The 17335-nt window shown below is 41.8% G+C and overlaps 1 protein-coding gene and 1 long non-coding RNA gene across 2 annotated transcripts in view; one reads left to right on the top strand and one right to left on the bottom strand.

Annotated features, from left to right (window-relative positions):
* NUAK1 (NUAK family kinase 1) overlaps window positions 1-6339 on the top strand; it is a 49426-nt gene extending 43087 nt beyond the window's left edge. The window contains exon 7 of the mRNA XM_080971699.1: window positions 1969-6339. Within this exon, the coding sequence (XP_080827825.1) occupies window positions 1969-3113 (1145 nt within the window). The 3' untranslated portion in view covers window positions 3114-6339. The remainder of the gene's footprint in view (window positions 1-1968) is intronic.
* LOC308457718 overlaps window positions 1-17335 on the bottom strand; it is an 81343-nt gene that overhangs the window by 1120 nt on the left and 62888 nt on the right. The window contains exons 4-6 of the long non-coding RNA XR_013977075.1: window positions 13597-13750; window positions 12673-12741; window positions 11119-12038 (exon numbers count right to left, since the gene is read on the bottom strand). This is a non-coding gene — a long non-coding RNA (uncharacterized lncRNA). The remainder of the gene's footprint in view (window positions 1-11118; window positions 12039-12672; window positions 12742-13596; window positions 13751-17335) is intronic.

Below are 17335 nucleotides of genomic sequence, written 5' to 3'. Positions count from 1 at the left end.
CATGTATTCCTGCATAAGTGGGTGGTATTCCGTGCTAGTCCTACTCAAAACAGACCCATAGGACTTAATAGACATGGCTATTAGTTCAGAACCAATTAATTTCAGTGGATCTTCTTTTAAGTAGGATTGAACACAACCCAGAATGTATTGGATTGTTAGTCATTCCAGCTGCAAAGGATTTCCCAAGCGTTTCAACAGAAGCCTCCAGAATTCTCTCTTCCTCTCCTTGCAAGTCTCCATCCCAAATGGGGAAAAATAGGTTCTCAAGATGCCTTGCTCAAGGGGAAGCCTGTGGGTCCTGTCCTTTGCCTTGTGATGAAAAAATAAATAAAATTGACTCCCCCCCCCTCTCTCCTCCTCTCCCCCCTCCATACATACTGATGAAGTATTCAGACTTGAAAGAGCGAACAGCCACTCCAAGAACGCATGGTTCTGATTGGTGTAGCCCCTCACCCACCAGCTTGTTTTTTGTGCCTTGGGGCTTGCTTTGCCTCTCAGAGAGAAAAAACATGATAAAAGGACCTTTAAGAAAGGAAGGGGGGGGGGGGACAAAGGCTTTCCTGTTGGTTTCATTTTTTGTTTGTAGGAAATTTAGGTGGGGGCATAGAAAATTTAGTGGTATGGAGGGGGGCAAGCCTGGTTATACGCCTGACAGGAATAGCAAAATACTGGGCAAAAGGTTATCAATAGCAGTTTGGAGAGGCAATCAGAAAGGGGTACCCCAATCTAGAAGAGGGAGAAAGTATAAAAGACAAAGGGGAGGTAGATAGAGAAGGGACGAGAAATCTTTGTATGTGGTGTTCATTTTCTGTTATTTATTACTTATTATTTATTATGTTACAATTAAATTCTGTTACAATAAACTTTTATAATAATTTGAACTTTACAATAATTGGAGGAGAACTCTGGGCTTGAATCTTCAAGCAAGATTGTAGGAAGAATGTTGAGGCCGCATTATAAAATATCTCATGAAATAAAATTCCTATAATAGTAATGTCCTCTAGCAAAAGACAGTTTGAGCACTGTAATATTTTGTGTGTTTTGGGAGTTTGGAAGCACACAAATATTGCAGCATGAGACAAGTCCCCCCCCCCATGTGGAGGGAAATCTTGTTTTGTGTAAACCCTATACAAATGAAGGTTAGACAGTTTGCATGACATACTTTACCATTTACACCTTTATTATGGGCATAGTGGTGCACAACACATCTACTTGCATGGTTTCTGCATTGGTAGTAGCTCAAAGGAATGGGCAGACCACGGCTCACACGGGATAAAGTTTTCAATATGCCTGAAGATGGCAATAGGAAGATAAGGAAGGCTCTGCCTGTCCAGAACATTTGGATAATAGTAAACATTTCTGTTACACGAAAAACCTCCTGTCCCATGTGTAGGAAGGTGAACATGGGTGTGCTGAGAATCTGCCATGCACATTAACCTAGTTGTTGCTGAGTTGATAAATCTGTCTTTGGGTTATACCACTTCAGATTTCAGGTGGGGGTTTCTCCATACAAAACAATCCCCTCTATAGAAAACTAAACGTCAAGGAGAAGGATTATAGCTTACCGTTCTCTATGACATCTAGTTTTCTCTCTGCGTGTTGCTTGTCTGTTTGTTTGGCTGTCTGGATTCATTCATGTGAACTCCCGCCAGCAGGCTGAAGTGGTGCAGCCCAGACACAGGTTTATCATCTCACTGAGAACTAGGCCATAGTGATTCAATAGCCCGTGTATTTCACAAGACGAACCCTAATATGGAAAGCTACTCAGATTACTAAAACACAGTGGCAACTTGTATCATGAGTCTTCAGCTAGGGAATATCTGAAGGCAGATAGCTGTCAAAAGAGCTATAACGCTAACCTGTTGCAGTGCTTTGTTGCACTTGTTTCTATGTCATGCTTCCAATTTAGAATTAAAGTTAAAAAAAAGTCGTGGTAGAATGGTTGAAATTGGTTTTCTTTTCCTGTAGATGCTCGAGGCCTGATCAGGTGGATGCTGATGGTGAATCCTGAGCGCAGAGCAACTATTGAAGACATAGCCAACCACTGGTGGGTTAACTGGGGCTACAAGAGCAGTGTTTGTGACTGTGATGCCCTGCAAGACTCTGAGTCCCCCCTGCTCTCTCGGTTCATAGATTGGCATCATCGTTCTAGCGGCTTGCAGCCAGAGACTGACACCAAAATGAAGTGCCTTTCCAAACCAAAAGGATCTGAAGTCACACTAGAGAGACAGAGATCCCTGAAAAAATCAAAGAAGGAAAATGACATTGCACAGTCTATCCAGGAAGGAGGAGTTGAAAATGCATGCAAGCCGAACTCCAAGAGGCCAAAAGGCATCTTAAAGAAAAGGAGCAACAGTGAACATCGCTCTCATAGTGCAGGATATATAGAAGGAGTAGTCAATCCAGTATTACCCTCCACTTTCAAAATGGAGCAGGAGTTATGCAGGACAGGGATGTCCAGTAAGAACGTTGTGGAGGGGGAGGTAACGGGTAAATACAGCACTAAGCAGTCTTCCTTAATGCCAAAAAAAGGAATCCTTAAGAAGACGCAGCAAAGAGAATCTGGCTACTACTCATCTCCAGAACGGAGCGAATCTTCAGAACTCTTGGACCGTAATGAGGAGGCAGGAAATAGCGATACGTCCCCAGGCATTATTGAAACACTAAGGATAGAGTCTCACAGTCATTCCTACAGGCGCAAAGGTATTTTAAAACATAGTAGCAAGTATTCCACCAGTAGCACAGATTCTGCTCTGATCAGCCCCGACACACCGATGCTGGAAGCCATGGAGGAAGCAATCCTGCCTGGAGATGGATTATCTCGAAGTTATAGCCGCCCTTCCAGCGTGATTAGTGATGACAGCATCCTGTCCAGTGACTCTTTTGACTTGGTGGATTTGCAAGAGAACAGGCTTAGGATAAGGAGCTGTGTGTCTGCTGAAAACTTCCTCCAGATCCAAGATTTCCAAGGACTTCAAAATCGCTCACGGCCACAGTATCTGAAGCGCTATCGGAATCGGACAGGCGATAGCAGTTTTTCTCTGCTTACAGACATGGATGATGTCACTCAGGTCTACAAGAAAGCTCTGGAGATCTGTAACAAACTTAACTAGCAGAGGGAAGATAGCAGGGCTGGAAGGAAAGGGTTTTGGGTACCTTTATGATGGAGTTGGCCCAGTATCAATTTGTTGACAGTGGTAGCGTTATTGAAGTGATGTTGAGCAGACAGACTGAGCAGAAATACTTAAGTTATGTTGAGGAAAAATTCATCTCATGCTCATTATGCAACCTTATAGCTCATTCAGTCAAAATACTACCTAGTATCCAAAGAAGTTACAATAAAGTATGAAGCAGAAACTCTGGAATCTGGCAGACAGAAAAGGATCATATTGCAGTGGCTGTAAGTTGAAGCTAGACAAAATGTAAACTGGAAAAAGGGTACATATATTTATATTAGAGAAGGTAACTAACCACTGGAAAAGCTATAATGCTAAAAGTAAAACAAAACTTTTTTTTAAAAAAAGAAATTCAACTGTTAAGTATAAGAAATCATTTGCTGGTAGATTTGTCAATATCTATATGCCCTAAGGAATATTTACATGCAGAAGAGGGCTGCCAGCTGCACGCATAGTTGCCGAACCAGTGATTGACACTGCCAGTTATCATTTGATAGTGTCGCCTGCTGAAATGTGATTAGTAATTTGAGTGGAAGTTATTTGAATTCATAGAAAAGTTAGTCTAGGAAGAGATAGCAATGTAGTAAAAGGATGAAGTGTTGGGAGTGAGGAAGATTTCTTCTTCCAAGCAAAAGAATAATACGAAATAAATTCCATCAGGGGCTCTGGAAATTGCATAATCGCTGTAAGGCTACATAAAATGCCAAGGAAAGACCAGACAAGAACACTGAGAAGTATCTACTTGCCAGTAGCCTCTCTACATACCTGTGTGTATGTATGTATGGCTACTGAGAAACTAGAATGAATAAAGCAGTATGCAGGCAAGCTGTAATTCATTGAAGATTTTTCAGCAGCAGTCTGGAAATGAGACAATACAGTCTCCCATTACTAAAGGAACAAGGAATTCTAAGGGCGGGGGACATGTGTGCATCTATGCAAACTTAGGTGAACTACAAAGATCAACAAAACTTATGATACCATAAACTGGTAGAATCTTAGTTGGATGAATTGAGTCTTGTAGTTATAAACCTCAAAGAGTTTTACAGAATTCCAGAGCCCTTGTCAGTATGTAATACAATGGGGGAATGGTTTATGAGTAGGAAGAAAGTAATAGGAAAGTAGACTTGAGGGATTCAGTTTAAGAATGTGTATGTATTTGGGTTGATGTTTCATAGACAGTGGGGTCAAATCAGAGAAGACAAAAGATTTATTTCCAATGGGTTTAATTTAAATATTGCAGCTAAAGCAGGGGTAGCTAACCTGTGGCTCTCTAGATTTTGTTGGACTCTAGTTCCCCTCCGCCCCAGCCAGCATGGTCAGTTATCAAGGGTGATGGGGGTTATCATGGAGGGACACAGATTAGCCACCCTTAAGTTAAAGGCTTCAACTCCCATAAAGGTACCACTTGGGTCTACTGGATTACGTGAATGTAAGCCTCTTTTTAAATAGGCACTATGTGTTTGACAGGCCTGGGCAATTTAGAATAACTTCTGGTCACGGTTATTCCAGTAAGCAGCTCTTAGTTCAAATAGAGTTGCATTACTGTATTAGCTTACAACACCAAATTGTTTGCAGCTTTAAAACAAAGTCAACATGCACACATAACTACAGGAAATAGTCCAAGATTCTTTTCCTGCGTTTAACCAGTGCCAACTTCAAGACTTTAGCTGAAAGCAGAAACTATCATACTCTAACTTGGGGCTCCAAATGTTTCAGGGAACTAGTGCCAAACTGAAGAGATTCCAGAGTAAAAGACAAGAAAATACCTGAGCTGGTGGGAAATGTTTTATATTTCTCATAAGTATGCCTGAACTGCCTATACGTTTTTTAAGAACACTTTCACTTCACATTCAGATGGGTGAATTATTTAGTTCCAGTTTCCTGAAAAGGTTTCCTAATTCTTCAGAATAGCTGTATCTCTCTACAAGGCAATGAACCAAATTAATTAACCAGTCTTGGTCAAAGTGACATTGATTCCTTATAAAATCCATATACCCAGACTTCTAGGCATGAGAATGGAATCTCTCCCCCTCACCCACCCATCCCCTGTGGTTGAGTTAGGATTCTCTGTTTACTGTTTGATATATGTCACAGTATGAAGCAAAGGAATATACCTTCTTTGGAATTGCAACTCTAATATTCATCCCATGTGCGATGTGCAGCCCACTCCTAAATCATGTTTACTAAGAAGTAAACAAGTCAAGTAATTAAGCATAGAATTGCAGCCTTGGAAGGATGCAGAAGTCTAAAAGATTTACTGTGCCTTTTTTTGAAACAGAGTACTGCAGTAATTTGGATAAAACTTTGTATTAGCATGAAGATCATGTTTTAATCCGGGCGCGTAAGCCTTGCTCCCTTGGCAGCTGTGACTGGTCTCAGTTGACCTAATGGAGTTTGATTTCAGTGGAACAATACTGACTTACAATGCCTGCCCATCTGGCTGAATTAAATGTTTAATTGATGTATGTAGTGAAGAAAAGGGAACTCAACTGCCCCGGAGACGAACTAGGAATCACCCGTACATCTGAGCTCTACTTAGCCCACAGGGAGAACTGTGGCCCTCCATATGTTGCTGTATTACAACTCACATCATCCCTTTCCATTGGCCATGCTGTCTGGGGCTGATGGGGGTTGGAGTCCACCAACGTTCAGAGGGCCCCGGGTTCCTCACGTCTGCCCAAGGCTGTTGCCCAGGCCTGCCGTCTTGTGTACAAATGTGAATGATTGACTGATTGCTGCCAAACTGGAAAATGTTCTGTAGGGACTTACTGGCATGTTACCATTCCTAGAAGAAGCAGAACACTTGACTGCACATTGTTATTATTATTAGCGTTGTGTATTTTTTTTTTCTTATTTAATTTGGGACTTTTTTTGTATTTCAAAGTTGACTTTTTATTTGAATTTGTCTCTTTTAATTTATTGGTCTGAAAGCCATTTCAAAGGTATAATAATATATTTTGGTGTAATTTAATTGGTGCAGCATTATTTTACAGCTCTGGCCAAAATGTTACCTTTAAAAATAATAATTTGTTGTTTTTCTTTTGCTCATTGTTTGGTTTTATCTCTACGAGGCAGGGGAAAAAGCTGGATAATCACCCAAAGTGTTTGTATTTTTAATCTGATACTGTCTTTTTTATTAAATAAAAAGTCAATAAAATGTGAATGGTGTTGATTTCCCCGTCCTTTTAAAGAATCGGCTTTGGGGCATCCATTTAATGACTATTTTAAACAGGATTGCAACACTTCCTTATAAAAGGTGCTATGGCGTTGAGTCAGAGCTTTTGTCTTCTAGGTATACTGGGAGATGATGTGAGTAATTGTTGGAACTTGAATGCTATGAGCAATTTGGCATACTAAAAGATCCAATATTTTCATCTTTATTTAAGGGATATATATCCCATCTTTTGCAGTGAACAGTTCAAAGCAGCTTAGCAAAATGAAATTCTAAACCACCACCAGCAGAGTAAAATAAGAATTAGAATTCTAAAAAAAAAAAAAACTTAAGAGACTTTCAGTTCCTCATTTGGAGGCAAGCAGTGCTACTAACAAGAGCCAAAATGATTATTTTAGGAGCAACCTTATCTATCCCTTTTGTAGTCAGGGAACATCCTAATATCCTCTGAACAGGCAAAGAAGGAATGATAGTTTGTTTTTTCCTTTTTAAAAAGCTGGATGTGACTCCAAATGCTAATTAGGCAAAAGACTGTTCACCATCTGCTGTGATCAGATGTGTCGTGATTTAAAGAATATTGCTTTTAGCTTGCAGATAGGTTGCCTTGGAGAAGACAAAAATATACATGGACCTCCAATTTATTAAATTCATCACAGTCTACTTTGATAGGCCAAGCATTATCAAGTCTTTGATTCCTAGAAGCCATTTTTTGTGCTTGTTCATATATAAAATCCAAATAGAAGAATTTCATCAAAAATGTACTTTGTTTAGGTTCTTCCCTATATTATAAAGAATGATTTGCCAGTAACATTTTTTTTTTTTAAAGGACTGGAACTACAGAAGTAAAATGCAGTAATTTAAAATAAACCCCCACTTGCCCTACAATTTCAATTCAAACAGGATGGGCTGAGCTTCTGGAAAAGCTTCTAGCTTGGGCTTCACTTAAGATAGACCACACATTTTTAATACCATTCTCCGGGTTTGCACAAAAGTATTTCCAGAGAGTTTACAGTCCAATCCTATGGATGTTTACTCAGAAATAAATCACACATAATTCCATAAGCAATTATAAGTTCCATAAGCGATTATAAAATGGCTTTAAATGACTCGTTCCCACATCCACTTGTCCCTTGCCTAGAAAGCATGGGTCCCAGTGGTCTTCTGTTTGCTTCACTGCTTCCCCTGGGGAAACCCACTCTTTAGTGCTGAATTGGAGCAAATGACAAGCCATGGAAAACCTGATTGCAGTTTGTTTCGATTCAGCAGTAAAGAACGGGTTTCCCAGGGGAAAGCGGTGGGAGTCCGGATGAGCCCTTAGTTTTGAAGTTTGTGATAGGGCATAATGAAGGAGGCAGTTCCACAGCCATGACTGCATAAAGTGACAGCTTAAACTGATAAGGGTGAATGAGCAGTCTAGAGCCAATAACCCAGGCATAGGCAAACTCAGCCCTCCAGATGTTTCGGGACTACAACTCCCACCATCCCTAGCTAACAGGACCAGTGGTCAAGGATGATGGGAGTTGTAGTCCCAAAACTTCTGGAGGGCCAAATTTGCCTATGCCAATAACTCTTTTCAGTTGCTTCCCATAACTTTCTCCACTGAACTCAAAGCTTATCTTACTTGATCCTTGGAACAACCAGGTCATGTAAGTTGGACAGAGCCATAGTAACTATAATGTAGCCAAGGATTGCAATTTGTGCTGTGGGCCTCCCTCAACACCCGGGCTGCTCTGCTACACTGACTCATTTGCATCCCGGTCTTAAGTGTGTTCTCTTAATTTTGGTGAAATTACTTGCCACTAAGAATGCTTAGGATTGCAGATTTCATGTCATAAAAGTGACTTTCAAAAAGGATCCAAAATGGGTGCCTCTTCACTTAAGGTGGGTTTCACTGCCTTCAGACAGCTCTGGCATCTGAAAGCTGCATCTGACATCTATTACATTCATTTTAAGTTGCATGGGGCCTTGTAAAACCAACGAGCCTTTCCCTTACAGGCCCTGTGTCTCTTTTTGGCCACATTCCTCATTTTTAATTTAGGCTTAGCAACTTTTAATCACATTTGGCCTAACACACTTCAATTTTTTTTTTTTTTTAAGGCAGCCCATTGTGTTTTCTAGCAGCAGATACTGCCCTCATCTTAAGGCAGGCATGCAACATCCGTGTGAGTCTCTGGTGACGACAGAAAATTACAGAACGTACATTCAAAAATGCACTCGGTGTATTTTGTGCAGAATGGGATACTGCTTATTAACGCAGCAGGGACTCTGAGCCTCTACAAACCCATAGCTATGTCTGGGAGGGGACAGTGCTTATTAACACAGCAGGAAGACAAGACTTCGCTCTGCTGCCTGCCTAAATGCTGACAAGAGAGGCGGACGAGCATCCGGAAACCTCGTTCTGCATGCAAAAATAGAATCTCCCTGCCACACACATACATTCTTTTTGCAAATGGCAGGAGGCAAAAAGTAATGAAACGCTTTGCTCACAGCAATTGCAGAAAACTCAGCAATTGCAGAAAACAAAGAAAGAGTGAGTTAATCTCAAATTATTGAAAAGACCATGAATTTGGGCTCTGGGGGGATCAACTCTTGGGACAAAATGGAGGAAGGGAGCTACTGTCACACCGCCTGCTAAACTGGGGAAAGACTTCGTATTTTACGAAAGTGATTTAGAATGTCCCTTTGTTTGGCATGCATTATTTGTTAATGCTGTATAGGCATGAGAAGTGAGCCATTTTTAAATTGAATTTACATTCAATCCAGTCTAGCTTTTACATATTTATTTTCCTGAGAAACTGAAGAAAACAGCAAAAAATCTAAGAATTATGTTTCAACACAAGAAGCTGCGTTATACCAAGTCAGACTGTTGGTCTATGCATCTCAGTATTGGCTACACTGACTTAGCAATGGCTGTCCAGAGTTTCAGACAGAATTATTTCCCAGTCCTACCGAGAGTTGTGAAGGTCAGGGGAAAATTGGGGGAAAAACCCTCCTTTTTTTTAGTGACGCGGGTGGCGCTGTGGTCTAAACCACTGAGCCTAGGGCTTGCCGATCGGAAGGTCGGCGGTTCGAATCCCCGCGACGGGGTGAGCTCCAGTTGCTCTGTCCCAGCTGCTGCCAACCTAGCAGTTCGAAAGCACATCAAAGTGCAAGTAGATAAATAGGTAGGTACCACTCCAGCAGGAAGGTAAACGGTGTTTCTGTGAGCTGCTCTGGTTTCGCCAGAAACGGCTTAGTCATGCTGGCCACATGACCCGGAAAAACTATCTATGGACAAACGTCGGGTCCTTCGGCCAGTAAAGCGAGATGAGCGCCGCAACCCCAGAGTCGTTCACAACTGGACTTAGCTGTCAGGGGTCCTTTACCTTTACATTTCCCCCCAATTTTTCCAGTCTCTCCTCCCCCACCAGGCCTTGACATCTCTAGCCCTATCTAGAGATACCAGGGATACCTTTTGCCTGGAAAGCAGTTGCTCTACCACTGAACTACTGTCCAGTGGTAGTTTTTACCTATAACTACACTACTTCTGTCCTTTCTTCCAACAAATACTGGATATATGGAAGATTTCATTCTTCACAATTCACATTTTATACAGTAAAAGAGCAGAACTTTGATCCAAAATGGGGACCACAGTTGGTTGATTTAACTCTTGGAATGGTTTTCTATAATGCAATAAATATACCCAAGGTAGGATAGCTGTGTGATGGGAGGGCCTTAGGAAGCTGCTGTATCAGGTCAGAGGGGCCAGTAACCTTTTTCAGCCATGGGCCGGTCCACCGTCCCACAGACCATGTGGTGGGCTGGACTATATATATATATATATATATATATATATATATATATATTTGGGGGGGGGGGAAATGAACGAATTCCTATGCCCCACAAATAACCCAGAGATGCGTTTAAATAAAAGCACACATTCTACTCATGTAAAAACACCAGGCAGGCCCCACAAATAACTCAGAGATGCATTTTAAATAAAAGAACACATTCTACTCATGTAAAATACACACTGATTCCCGTACCATCCATGGGCCAGATTGAGAAGGCGATTGGGCCGCATCCGGCCCCCGAGCCTTAGATTGCCTACCCCTGGGTCAGACTATGGGTCCATCTCACCTGATATTGTCCATTCTGACTAACATTGGGTTTCAGGTAGAGGTACCCATCAGCTAATCTTGCTACAATGCTCAGGGTTTCAATGTAGCATTGCTCCAATATGATACTCCGGGCGGGGCTTAAATTGCGTTGTGGGGAAATTAAAATGGCAGCTGCCATTGCCTGGAGAAGACAAACAGTGGCACTGAGAACAACTCCATGTCTAAACAGATGTGACCACCATTTGGGGTCAGCTGTTGGCTCTTCTGGAGACCCTTGGTAGCTACCCAACAATTCCAGTCCCTGACACTGAGCCTAGCTGAAGATCTACCACATTATTATCAGGAACACAGAACTAAATTGTGAACTTGGTGACAAATCCATGCAACTGAACAGCTTATGCTTCCAATGGGTATGTGTGTCTGTGTGTATTACACTTTTACCACAGACCTACAGTCCTTTTGAAATATGGTGCCCTTTCTCATCCCACACCCCAAAGAAGCTGGGTAGTTTCTGTGTGGGAGGCCACTGAGATTCCTAAGCCATTGCCCACAGAGATGCAATTCCCAGAAAGCAGAATGGTAGGGTGGGTGCCTGTAAATTACCTTGTTGGTTTCTTCCAAGGCAAATATCCTCTAAAAAGAAAGATGGATTGACCAAGATTGTGCTTACCTTAAGTTGATCAGCTTTGCAATGAACCCAAGGCTTACATTGTGCAATTACTTTAATTAATGACTAGATTTTGTTAATTAAATAGTCCAGAGCTGCTCAGTGCATCCCAGTAATTTCCACAAAGCTACCATTTTGCGAGTTGGGCTGCCTTTTGGTTCCTTCTCTGGAATAACAAAAAAAAAGAGAGAGAGAGAAAGAAAGGAAGAGGCTGTGGTCTGTGGTGATTCTTCAATTAGGTCATCCATTGCAAAGGTCACTAAATGTCTTAACCTTTCCCCATAGAAATATCTACAGCTGCATAGGCTTGCATATGAAATAGAAAGCTTTTGTTTGGATCCAGTGGAGCAAAAGCAAACGATTGTTTAAAGGTCATCTCAGTTTGCTTTGGTAGTTGCAGCGGGGTGAATTGGAAGAAGAAAAACCCACCCAACACCCCCTGCCCCACTTATTTTTTTTTAGATGTTATTGCAGACAGTGCTTTCAAAGACAGGCGGAGTTTAGTTTTTTTTGTGGGGATTTTTAACCAGTTATCAAACAACATTTTCAAATGTGGCTTCCTAGAGTAGAGATACTCATTAGTATTTTCGTATCTCGAACAAAAAACGTATTTATCTGCATGTGTGCCCTTCCACCTGCCCCGAACCTGGGGTTCCCAAATCTCAATGCTTAGCCCCCTCACCCTTTAGATTCTGGCAAGCTTTCCTAAATTTCCTATTCCCTCAGCCACACCATCTGCCCCCTGCTGAGCTTTGTGACCTCTTCCTTCCCTTCAATGCCTGTCAGTGAATGCAGCTGAGGCGCTGCTCTCATTCAGTTATCCATGGCTGGCCTCTTGTAGTTTGCGTTGCTGCTGGTGCTCCTCTGCTGCTGCTGCTGAGTTTTCTCTTCCTCATCAGGTATTTCCTGTGCCTGTGGGGTATCTGAAATACATAAATGAATGCAGCACCCAGAAAAGGATGGTCACACGCCATTTTCTTCTTTTAAGTTTTAGAAGTTTAGTATTAAATATATATCACATTCAGAATTGCTGGTTACATCCACTAACTCAATTGAGAAAAATTGATTCATCAATTAAAATTCAAGAAAGTATCGTTAACTTGTTGCCTAAAATGGCACCTTACAGCTCTGGGATGTAACCAAATCAATTCAGCCTCCTCTCCTCTCTGTTGGAGGGGGTACTATGTATCATATGTAGTGGACTTGGGATAGAATAGAGGAATTTTGGAATATAATATTTAGACTATAATGTAAGTCTTATAATACAACTAATAGTTCAAAGCTTACCACAGTTAGCTATGTTGAACATTTCCCATGAGGACCAGAAGGAGATTCTGACTAAACGTATGGAAAAACTTTCAGACAGTAAGAGCTGTTTGACAGTGGAACTGTCTCCCTCAGAAGGTTGTGGACTCTCCTTTCTTGGAGGTTTTTAAGCAGAGGTTAGATGGCCGTCTGTCATGGATGCTTTAGCTGAGATATCTGTGTTGCAGGGGGTTGGACTAGATGACCATTGGGTCCCTTCCAACTCTAAGATTCTATTATTCTATGACTTACAGCAGGGGTCAGCAACCATTTTCAGCCATGTGCCGGTCGACTATCCCTCAGACCATGTGGTGGGCCGGACTATATTTTGAAAAAAAATAAGAATGAACGAATTCCTATGCCCCACAAATAACCCAGAGATGCATTTTAAATAAAAGGACACATTCTACTCATGTAAAAACACACTGATTCCCGGACTGTCCACGGGCCAGATTGAGAAGGCAATGGGCTGTATCCGGCCCCTGGGCCTTAGGTTGCCTATACCTGACTTACACAGCATAAAGGACTCATAACATTCCTACTGGCAGTGGCCAGACAGCTCCACAGAACTGGAAAAGTTTGGGCCATCTTCATCTCACACAGAGGAGGCAAAAGGTCTGGACGACAGCCTTGATGGAGAAATTGACTAAACCCATAAAGGTGTTAAATAACACCCAGGACTCAGACAATGTTATTGAAATTTAGGATCCATTCACATCCTTTTCTATTGATGACACAGAGAACAGGCATCCACTAGCTATGCATGCCCACCTTAGGAGAAATGTTTCTTTTTCTTAACAAGGATGTGGCAGAAAGGGATAGCTGCTTCTGTTTATTCTTGCTTATATTAAAACCAATAACAAAATAAAATAAAAAAGAGAAAACTCAAATAATGCTGTATACATTCATCATAAGACATAATGGGTAAGATGCCATGCCAGCAGATGCAACATGACTTCACCTTCTCTGCCTCTGCAATGTTGTTCCTCCCTTAAGTCTGCTGGCTTAAGGAGAAGCACACTAATTACTGAGAATGTTTGGATGTGCATATGACTGCAGTCCTAACCATGTCTGCTTAGAAGCAAATCCCACTGAATTCAACAAGGTCTACTCACAGATATGTGGGTTGGCATTTCAGCCTAAGTTACAGAGCTAAATCATATTCAGAAAACATACTCATCTGTAATTGCAATGACAGCAGAAGATTGAAGGCCTTCCGCATAGGAGATAAACAGAAGACATGGCACCATAACTGGGATTCTTTGCTTCTTGCACTTGCTGAGTAAGTATGTACTTAATCAACGGATTCCAGAAATGTAGCCGAGTTAGTCTATTACAACAAACGCAGGAAAAAAATATTGTGTTACTGTAAAGGTTTATCAGATTTATAGCGGCATCAACCTTCCTGGACGAAAGCCGCAGAAACATTTGCCACAATAAATCTGTTAAGTCTGATACAGCAGGCCTCCCTCCTCTCTCTTTTCGCTATCTACTTAAAGAACGTGCCTAAAATATACTTTTTCTGAACTATCTCTTGTATTGTCAGAAGACCGTGTTGCAGTGGTTAACTTGTTTTAGAAGCCAAACCCACATCGTTATATATGGAAGTTGTCAATACACAGAACCAGTCAGCTTCTATTCTCTTGTAGGTTTGGGTTACTGACATTTGTTCTGCGGCCAAGGCATAATTTCTAGTTGCTTAGGTGCAGCCCTGAAGTCATTTGTTTGAAATTATTCCACATGAACAACCATGCAATTTTAACAATTTGAGGGAAATGGCAATAATAAGATGGATCCTCAGCAATTATGTCTAGATTTCCCTGTCTTGGATGCTTGATGATGCTTGTCTTCAGGCCAACACTTTAAGAGACTAGTTCTCCAAAAGGGACAGAATGTAGGAGTGGTGACAAAAGCTCAAAGAGCATCTGTTCACTTCCAACCTTTGTCAGAGCAAGCGGCTCACCAGGAGCTATCCTTGGTGCTGGAACAAGACCAGCCTTGCCTAGTGGGCTCCAAGACCAGACCAGACCAGACAGCTTAGTCTAATATTTCAAAACTGGCTTTGGAGATCAAAACCACTTACATTTTATTGCATGGTTTTAGATTTTATTGCCATGGTCTAATTCGTATTGTTTGCTACTATTGCAGTCATTAAAAATGTGGGATATAAATAAAATGAAATCTGGATTGGGCCTGGAAACAAACCAGGAACCACTGAGAAGACTGCCACCTGCAGTTCAGTGGTTCACCACATGTGGGCCCTACACACAGATTCCTTCTGACAGTAGGATACTAAAGGTAAAGGGACCCCTGACCATTAGGTCCAGTCATGGCCGACTCTGGGGTTGCGGCGCTCATCTCGCTTTATTGGCCGAGGGAACCATTGTACAGCTTCCGGGTCATGTGGCCAGCATGACTAAGCTGCTTCTGGCGAACCAGAGCAGCACACGGAAACACCGTTTAGCTTCCCGCTGGAGTGGTACCTATTTATCTACTTGCACTTTGACGTGCTTTCGAACTGCTAGGTTGGCAGGAGCAGGGACCGAGCAACGGGAGCTCACCCCGTTGCGGGGATTCGAACCGCTGACCTTCTGATTGGCAAGTCCTAGGCTCTGTGGTTTAACCCACAGCACCACCCGTGTCCCTGACAGTAGGATAGGCTGAGAGAAAAAGAGTGGCCCGAAGACTTTCCAGGTCCAACAGCTCATTGATACTTTTGATTTGGCACCACAGAACACAAATGTGGAAGCCAGAGATTCTTCCTCACTTTTGTGCCTGATAAGAGATTCCAATTAATTTTGATCTAATGACTGTACACAGGGCAGCAAGAAAAATGGCCTTCATCTTGTAACATAAAGCACAACATCTCAACGATGCAAGGTTGTGCTGCTTTTATCTTTTGGCTGGCAACCAGAGGAAGCTGGCTTGAATCACATACCAGACCAATTTTGTTCTCCAAGTAAGAGACTTAGGAATGCATCAAAGGAAACAGAGGTTTCTCTACTAGTTTCCTCTGAGCAACACTGATTTACCGTAAATCTAAGGCTGAAAGAATGGTGTTCTTAAAAAAAAAAAAAAAAAGTCTGGAGAACATGTGTCAGTTTCAATCCAGCAGAGAGGAAATACTGGAAGTGTACAAGCCAGTGTAATAATTTAAAATCTATGCTTTCCTGTGTAAAGTTTGCTTCCGTCTAATGTTATATTGGAGAGGTTTTTTGTTTTTAAATAACTCGGGGAGTTTACCATCTTGTATGGAACATAATGTCCCTCTTAAAGGAAGCAGGAATAAGGACTTGTCCAGACAGCAGCTTCCGCACTTGGGGCAGGAGTGCCCAGTGCTTCATTGGGCAAGGGGGGGGATAGATGCCAGGCATCAAGGCTGTCCAGTAAATGAACTAGAAGTGCTTCCCTAAACCCCTGATGGCCATGGATTCTGGCAGAATGGATTTACCAAGTGGTAATTTACCACAATATTCTGATTGTTGTTGTTTAGTCGTGTCCGACTTTTCATGACCCTATGGACCAGAGCACGCCAGGCACTCCTGTCTTCCACTGCCTCCCGCAGTTTGGTCAGACTCATGTTTGTAGCTTCGAGAACACTGTCCAACCATCTTGGCCTCTGGCGTCCCCTTCTCCTTGTGCCCTCCATCTTTCCCAACTTCAGGGTCTTTTCCAGGGAGTCTTCTCTTCTCATGAGGTGGCCAAAGTATTGGAGCCTCAGCTTCAGGATCTGTCCTTCCAGTGAGCACTCAGGGCTGATTTCCTTAAGAATGGATAGGTTTGATCTTCTTGCAGTCCATGGGACTCTCAGGAGTCTCCTCCAGCACCATAATTCAAAAGCATCAATTCTTCAGGGATCAGCCTTCTTTATGGTCCAGCTCTCACTTCCATACATCACTACTGGGAAAACCATAGCTTTAACTATATGGACCTTTGTTGGCAAGGCAAGGTGATGTCTCTGCTAATATTCAGATTACCACTTGGTAATTCAGGTATCAGTATGGTACTATCAAGTGATAAGGTTTATTATTTTTTTTTACCTTACTTCTCTATCTGATCTGAAATCCAAGGAAGCTTCCTTTGCTCACATTTTTGCAAGCAAATTTTCTCAATGTAATTTATTTTTTACATGCTATTTTCACTAATATATTCATTTTAATGCACACTTTCTTCTAACGTACGCATTTCTGTAAACATCGATCTAATGTATATATCCCATGTTCCACCAATTTCTTCCACAAGAAACTCTGCCCCTGTACATATTCAAATCTGGACAATCCCATAAGGTTAACTAAGTGTGAGCATATGGATCAAATTGTAACTGATGAGCCAGTAGACACCATACCCCTCTACAGTGGTACCTCGGGTTACATACGCTTCAGGTTACACACTTCGCTAACCCAGAAATAGTGATTCAGGTTAAGAACTTTGCTTCAGGATAAGAACAGAAATCGGGCTCCAGCGGCGTAGCGGCAGCAGGAGGCCCCATTAGCTAAAGTGGTGCTTCAGGTTAAGAACAGTTTCAGGTTAAGAACGGACATCCGGAACGAATTAAGTACTTAACCCAAAGTACCACTGTACTTGCTAAAACTGAATGTGGTGTAATTCCTTCCTTTTTATTTATACCTCAGTGTCTGTGTTGATGAAGGCTGGGTAAATAAATAGACTGATCCTTCCTTCCTTCCTTCCTTCCTTCCTTCCTTCCTTCCTTCCTTCCTTCCTTCCTTTCGTTTATCAGCTCCTCTTTCCAGAAACAGGTTGTGACACAATTAACATCAGTTCTTCAGGATTTTAGCAAAACCCTGGCTTTTTAGCAAAATTATTATTTTGTTTAGAACTTGTTTCAAGAATTATAATTTGCAGCTCAATCTGGGAGTCAGTATTTTTGTGTGGTTTTTTTTTTTTACATTGGCTT

This window comes from Podarcis pityusensis (assembly GCF_964106645.2).
Source record: "Podarcis pityusensis genome assembly, chromosome: 10".
NCBI lineage: Eukaryota > Metazoa > Chordata > Lepidosauria > Squamata > Lacertidae > Podarcis > Podarcis pityusensis.
The sequence above is the reverse complement of the archived record's forward strand: the minus strand, read 5'-3'. Positions and strand labels throughout refer to the sequence as shown.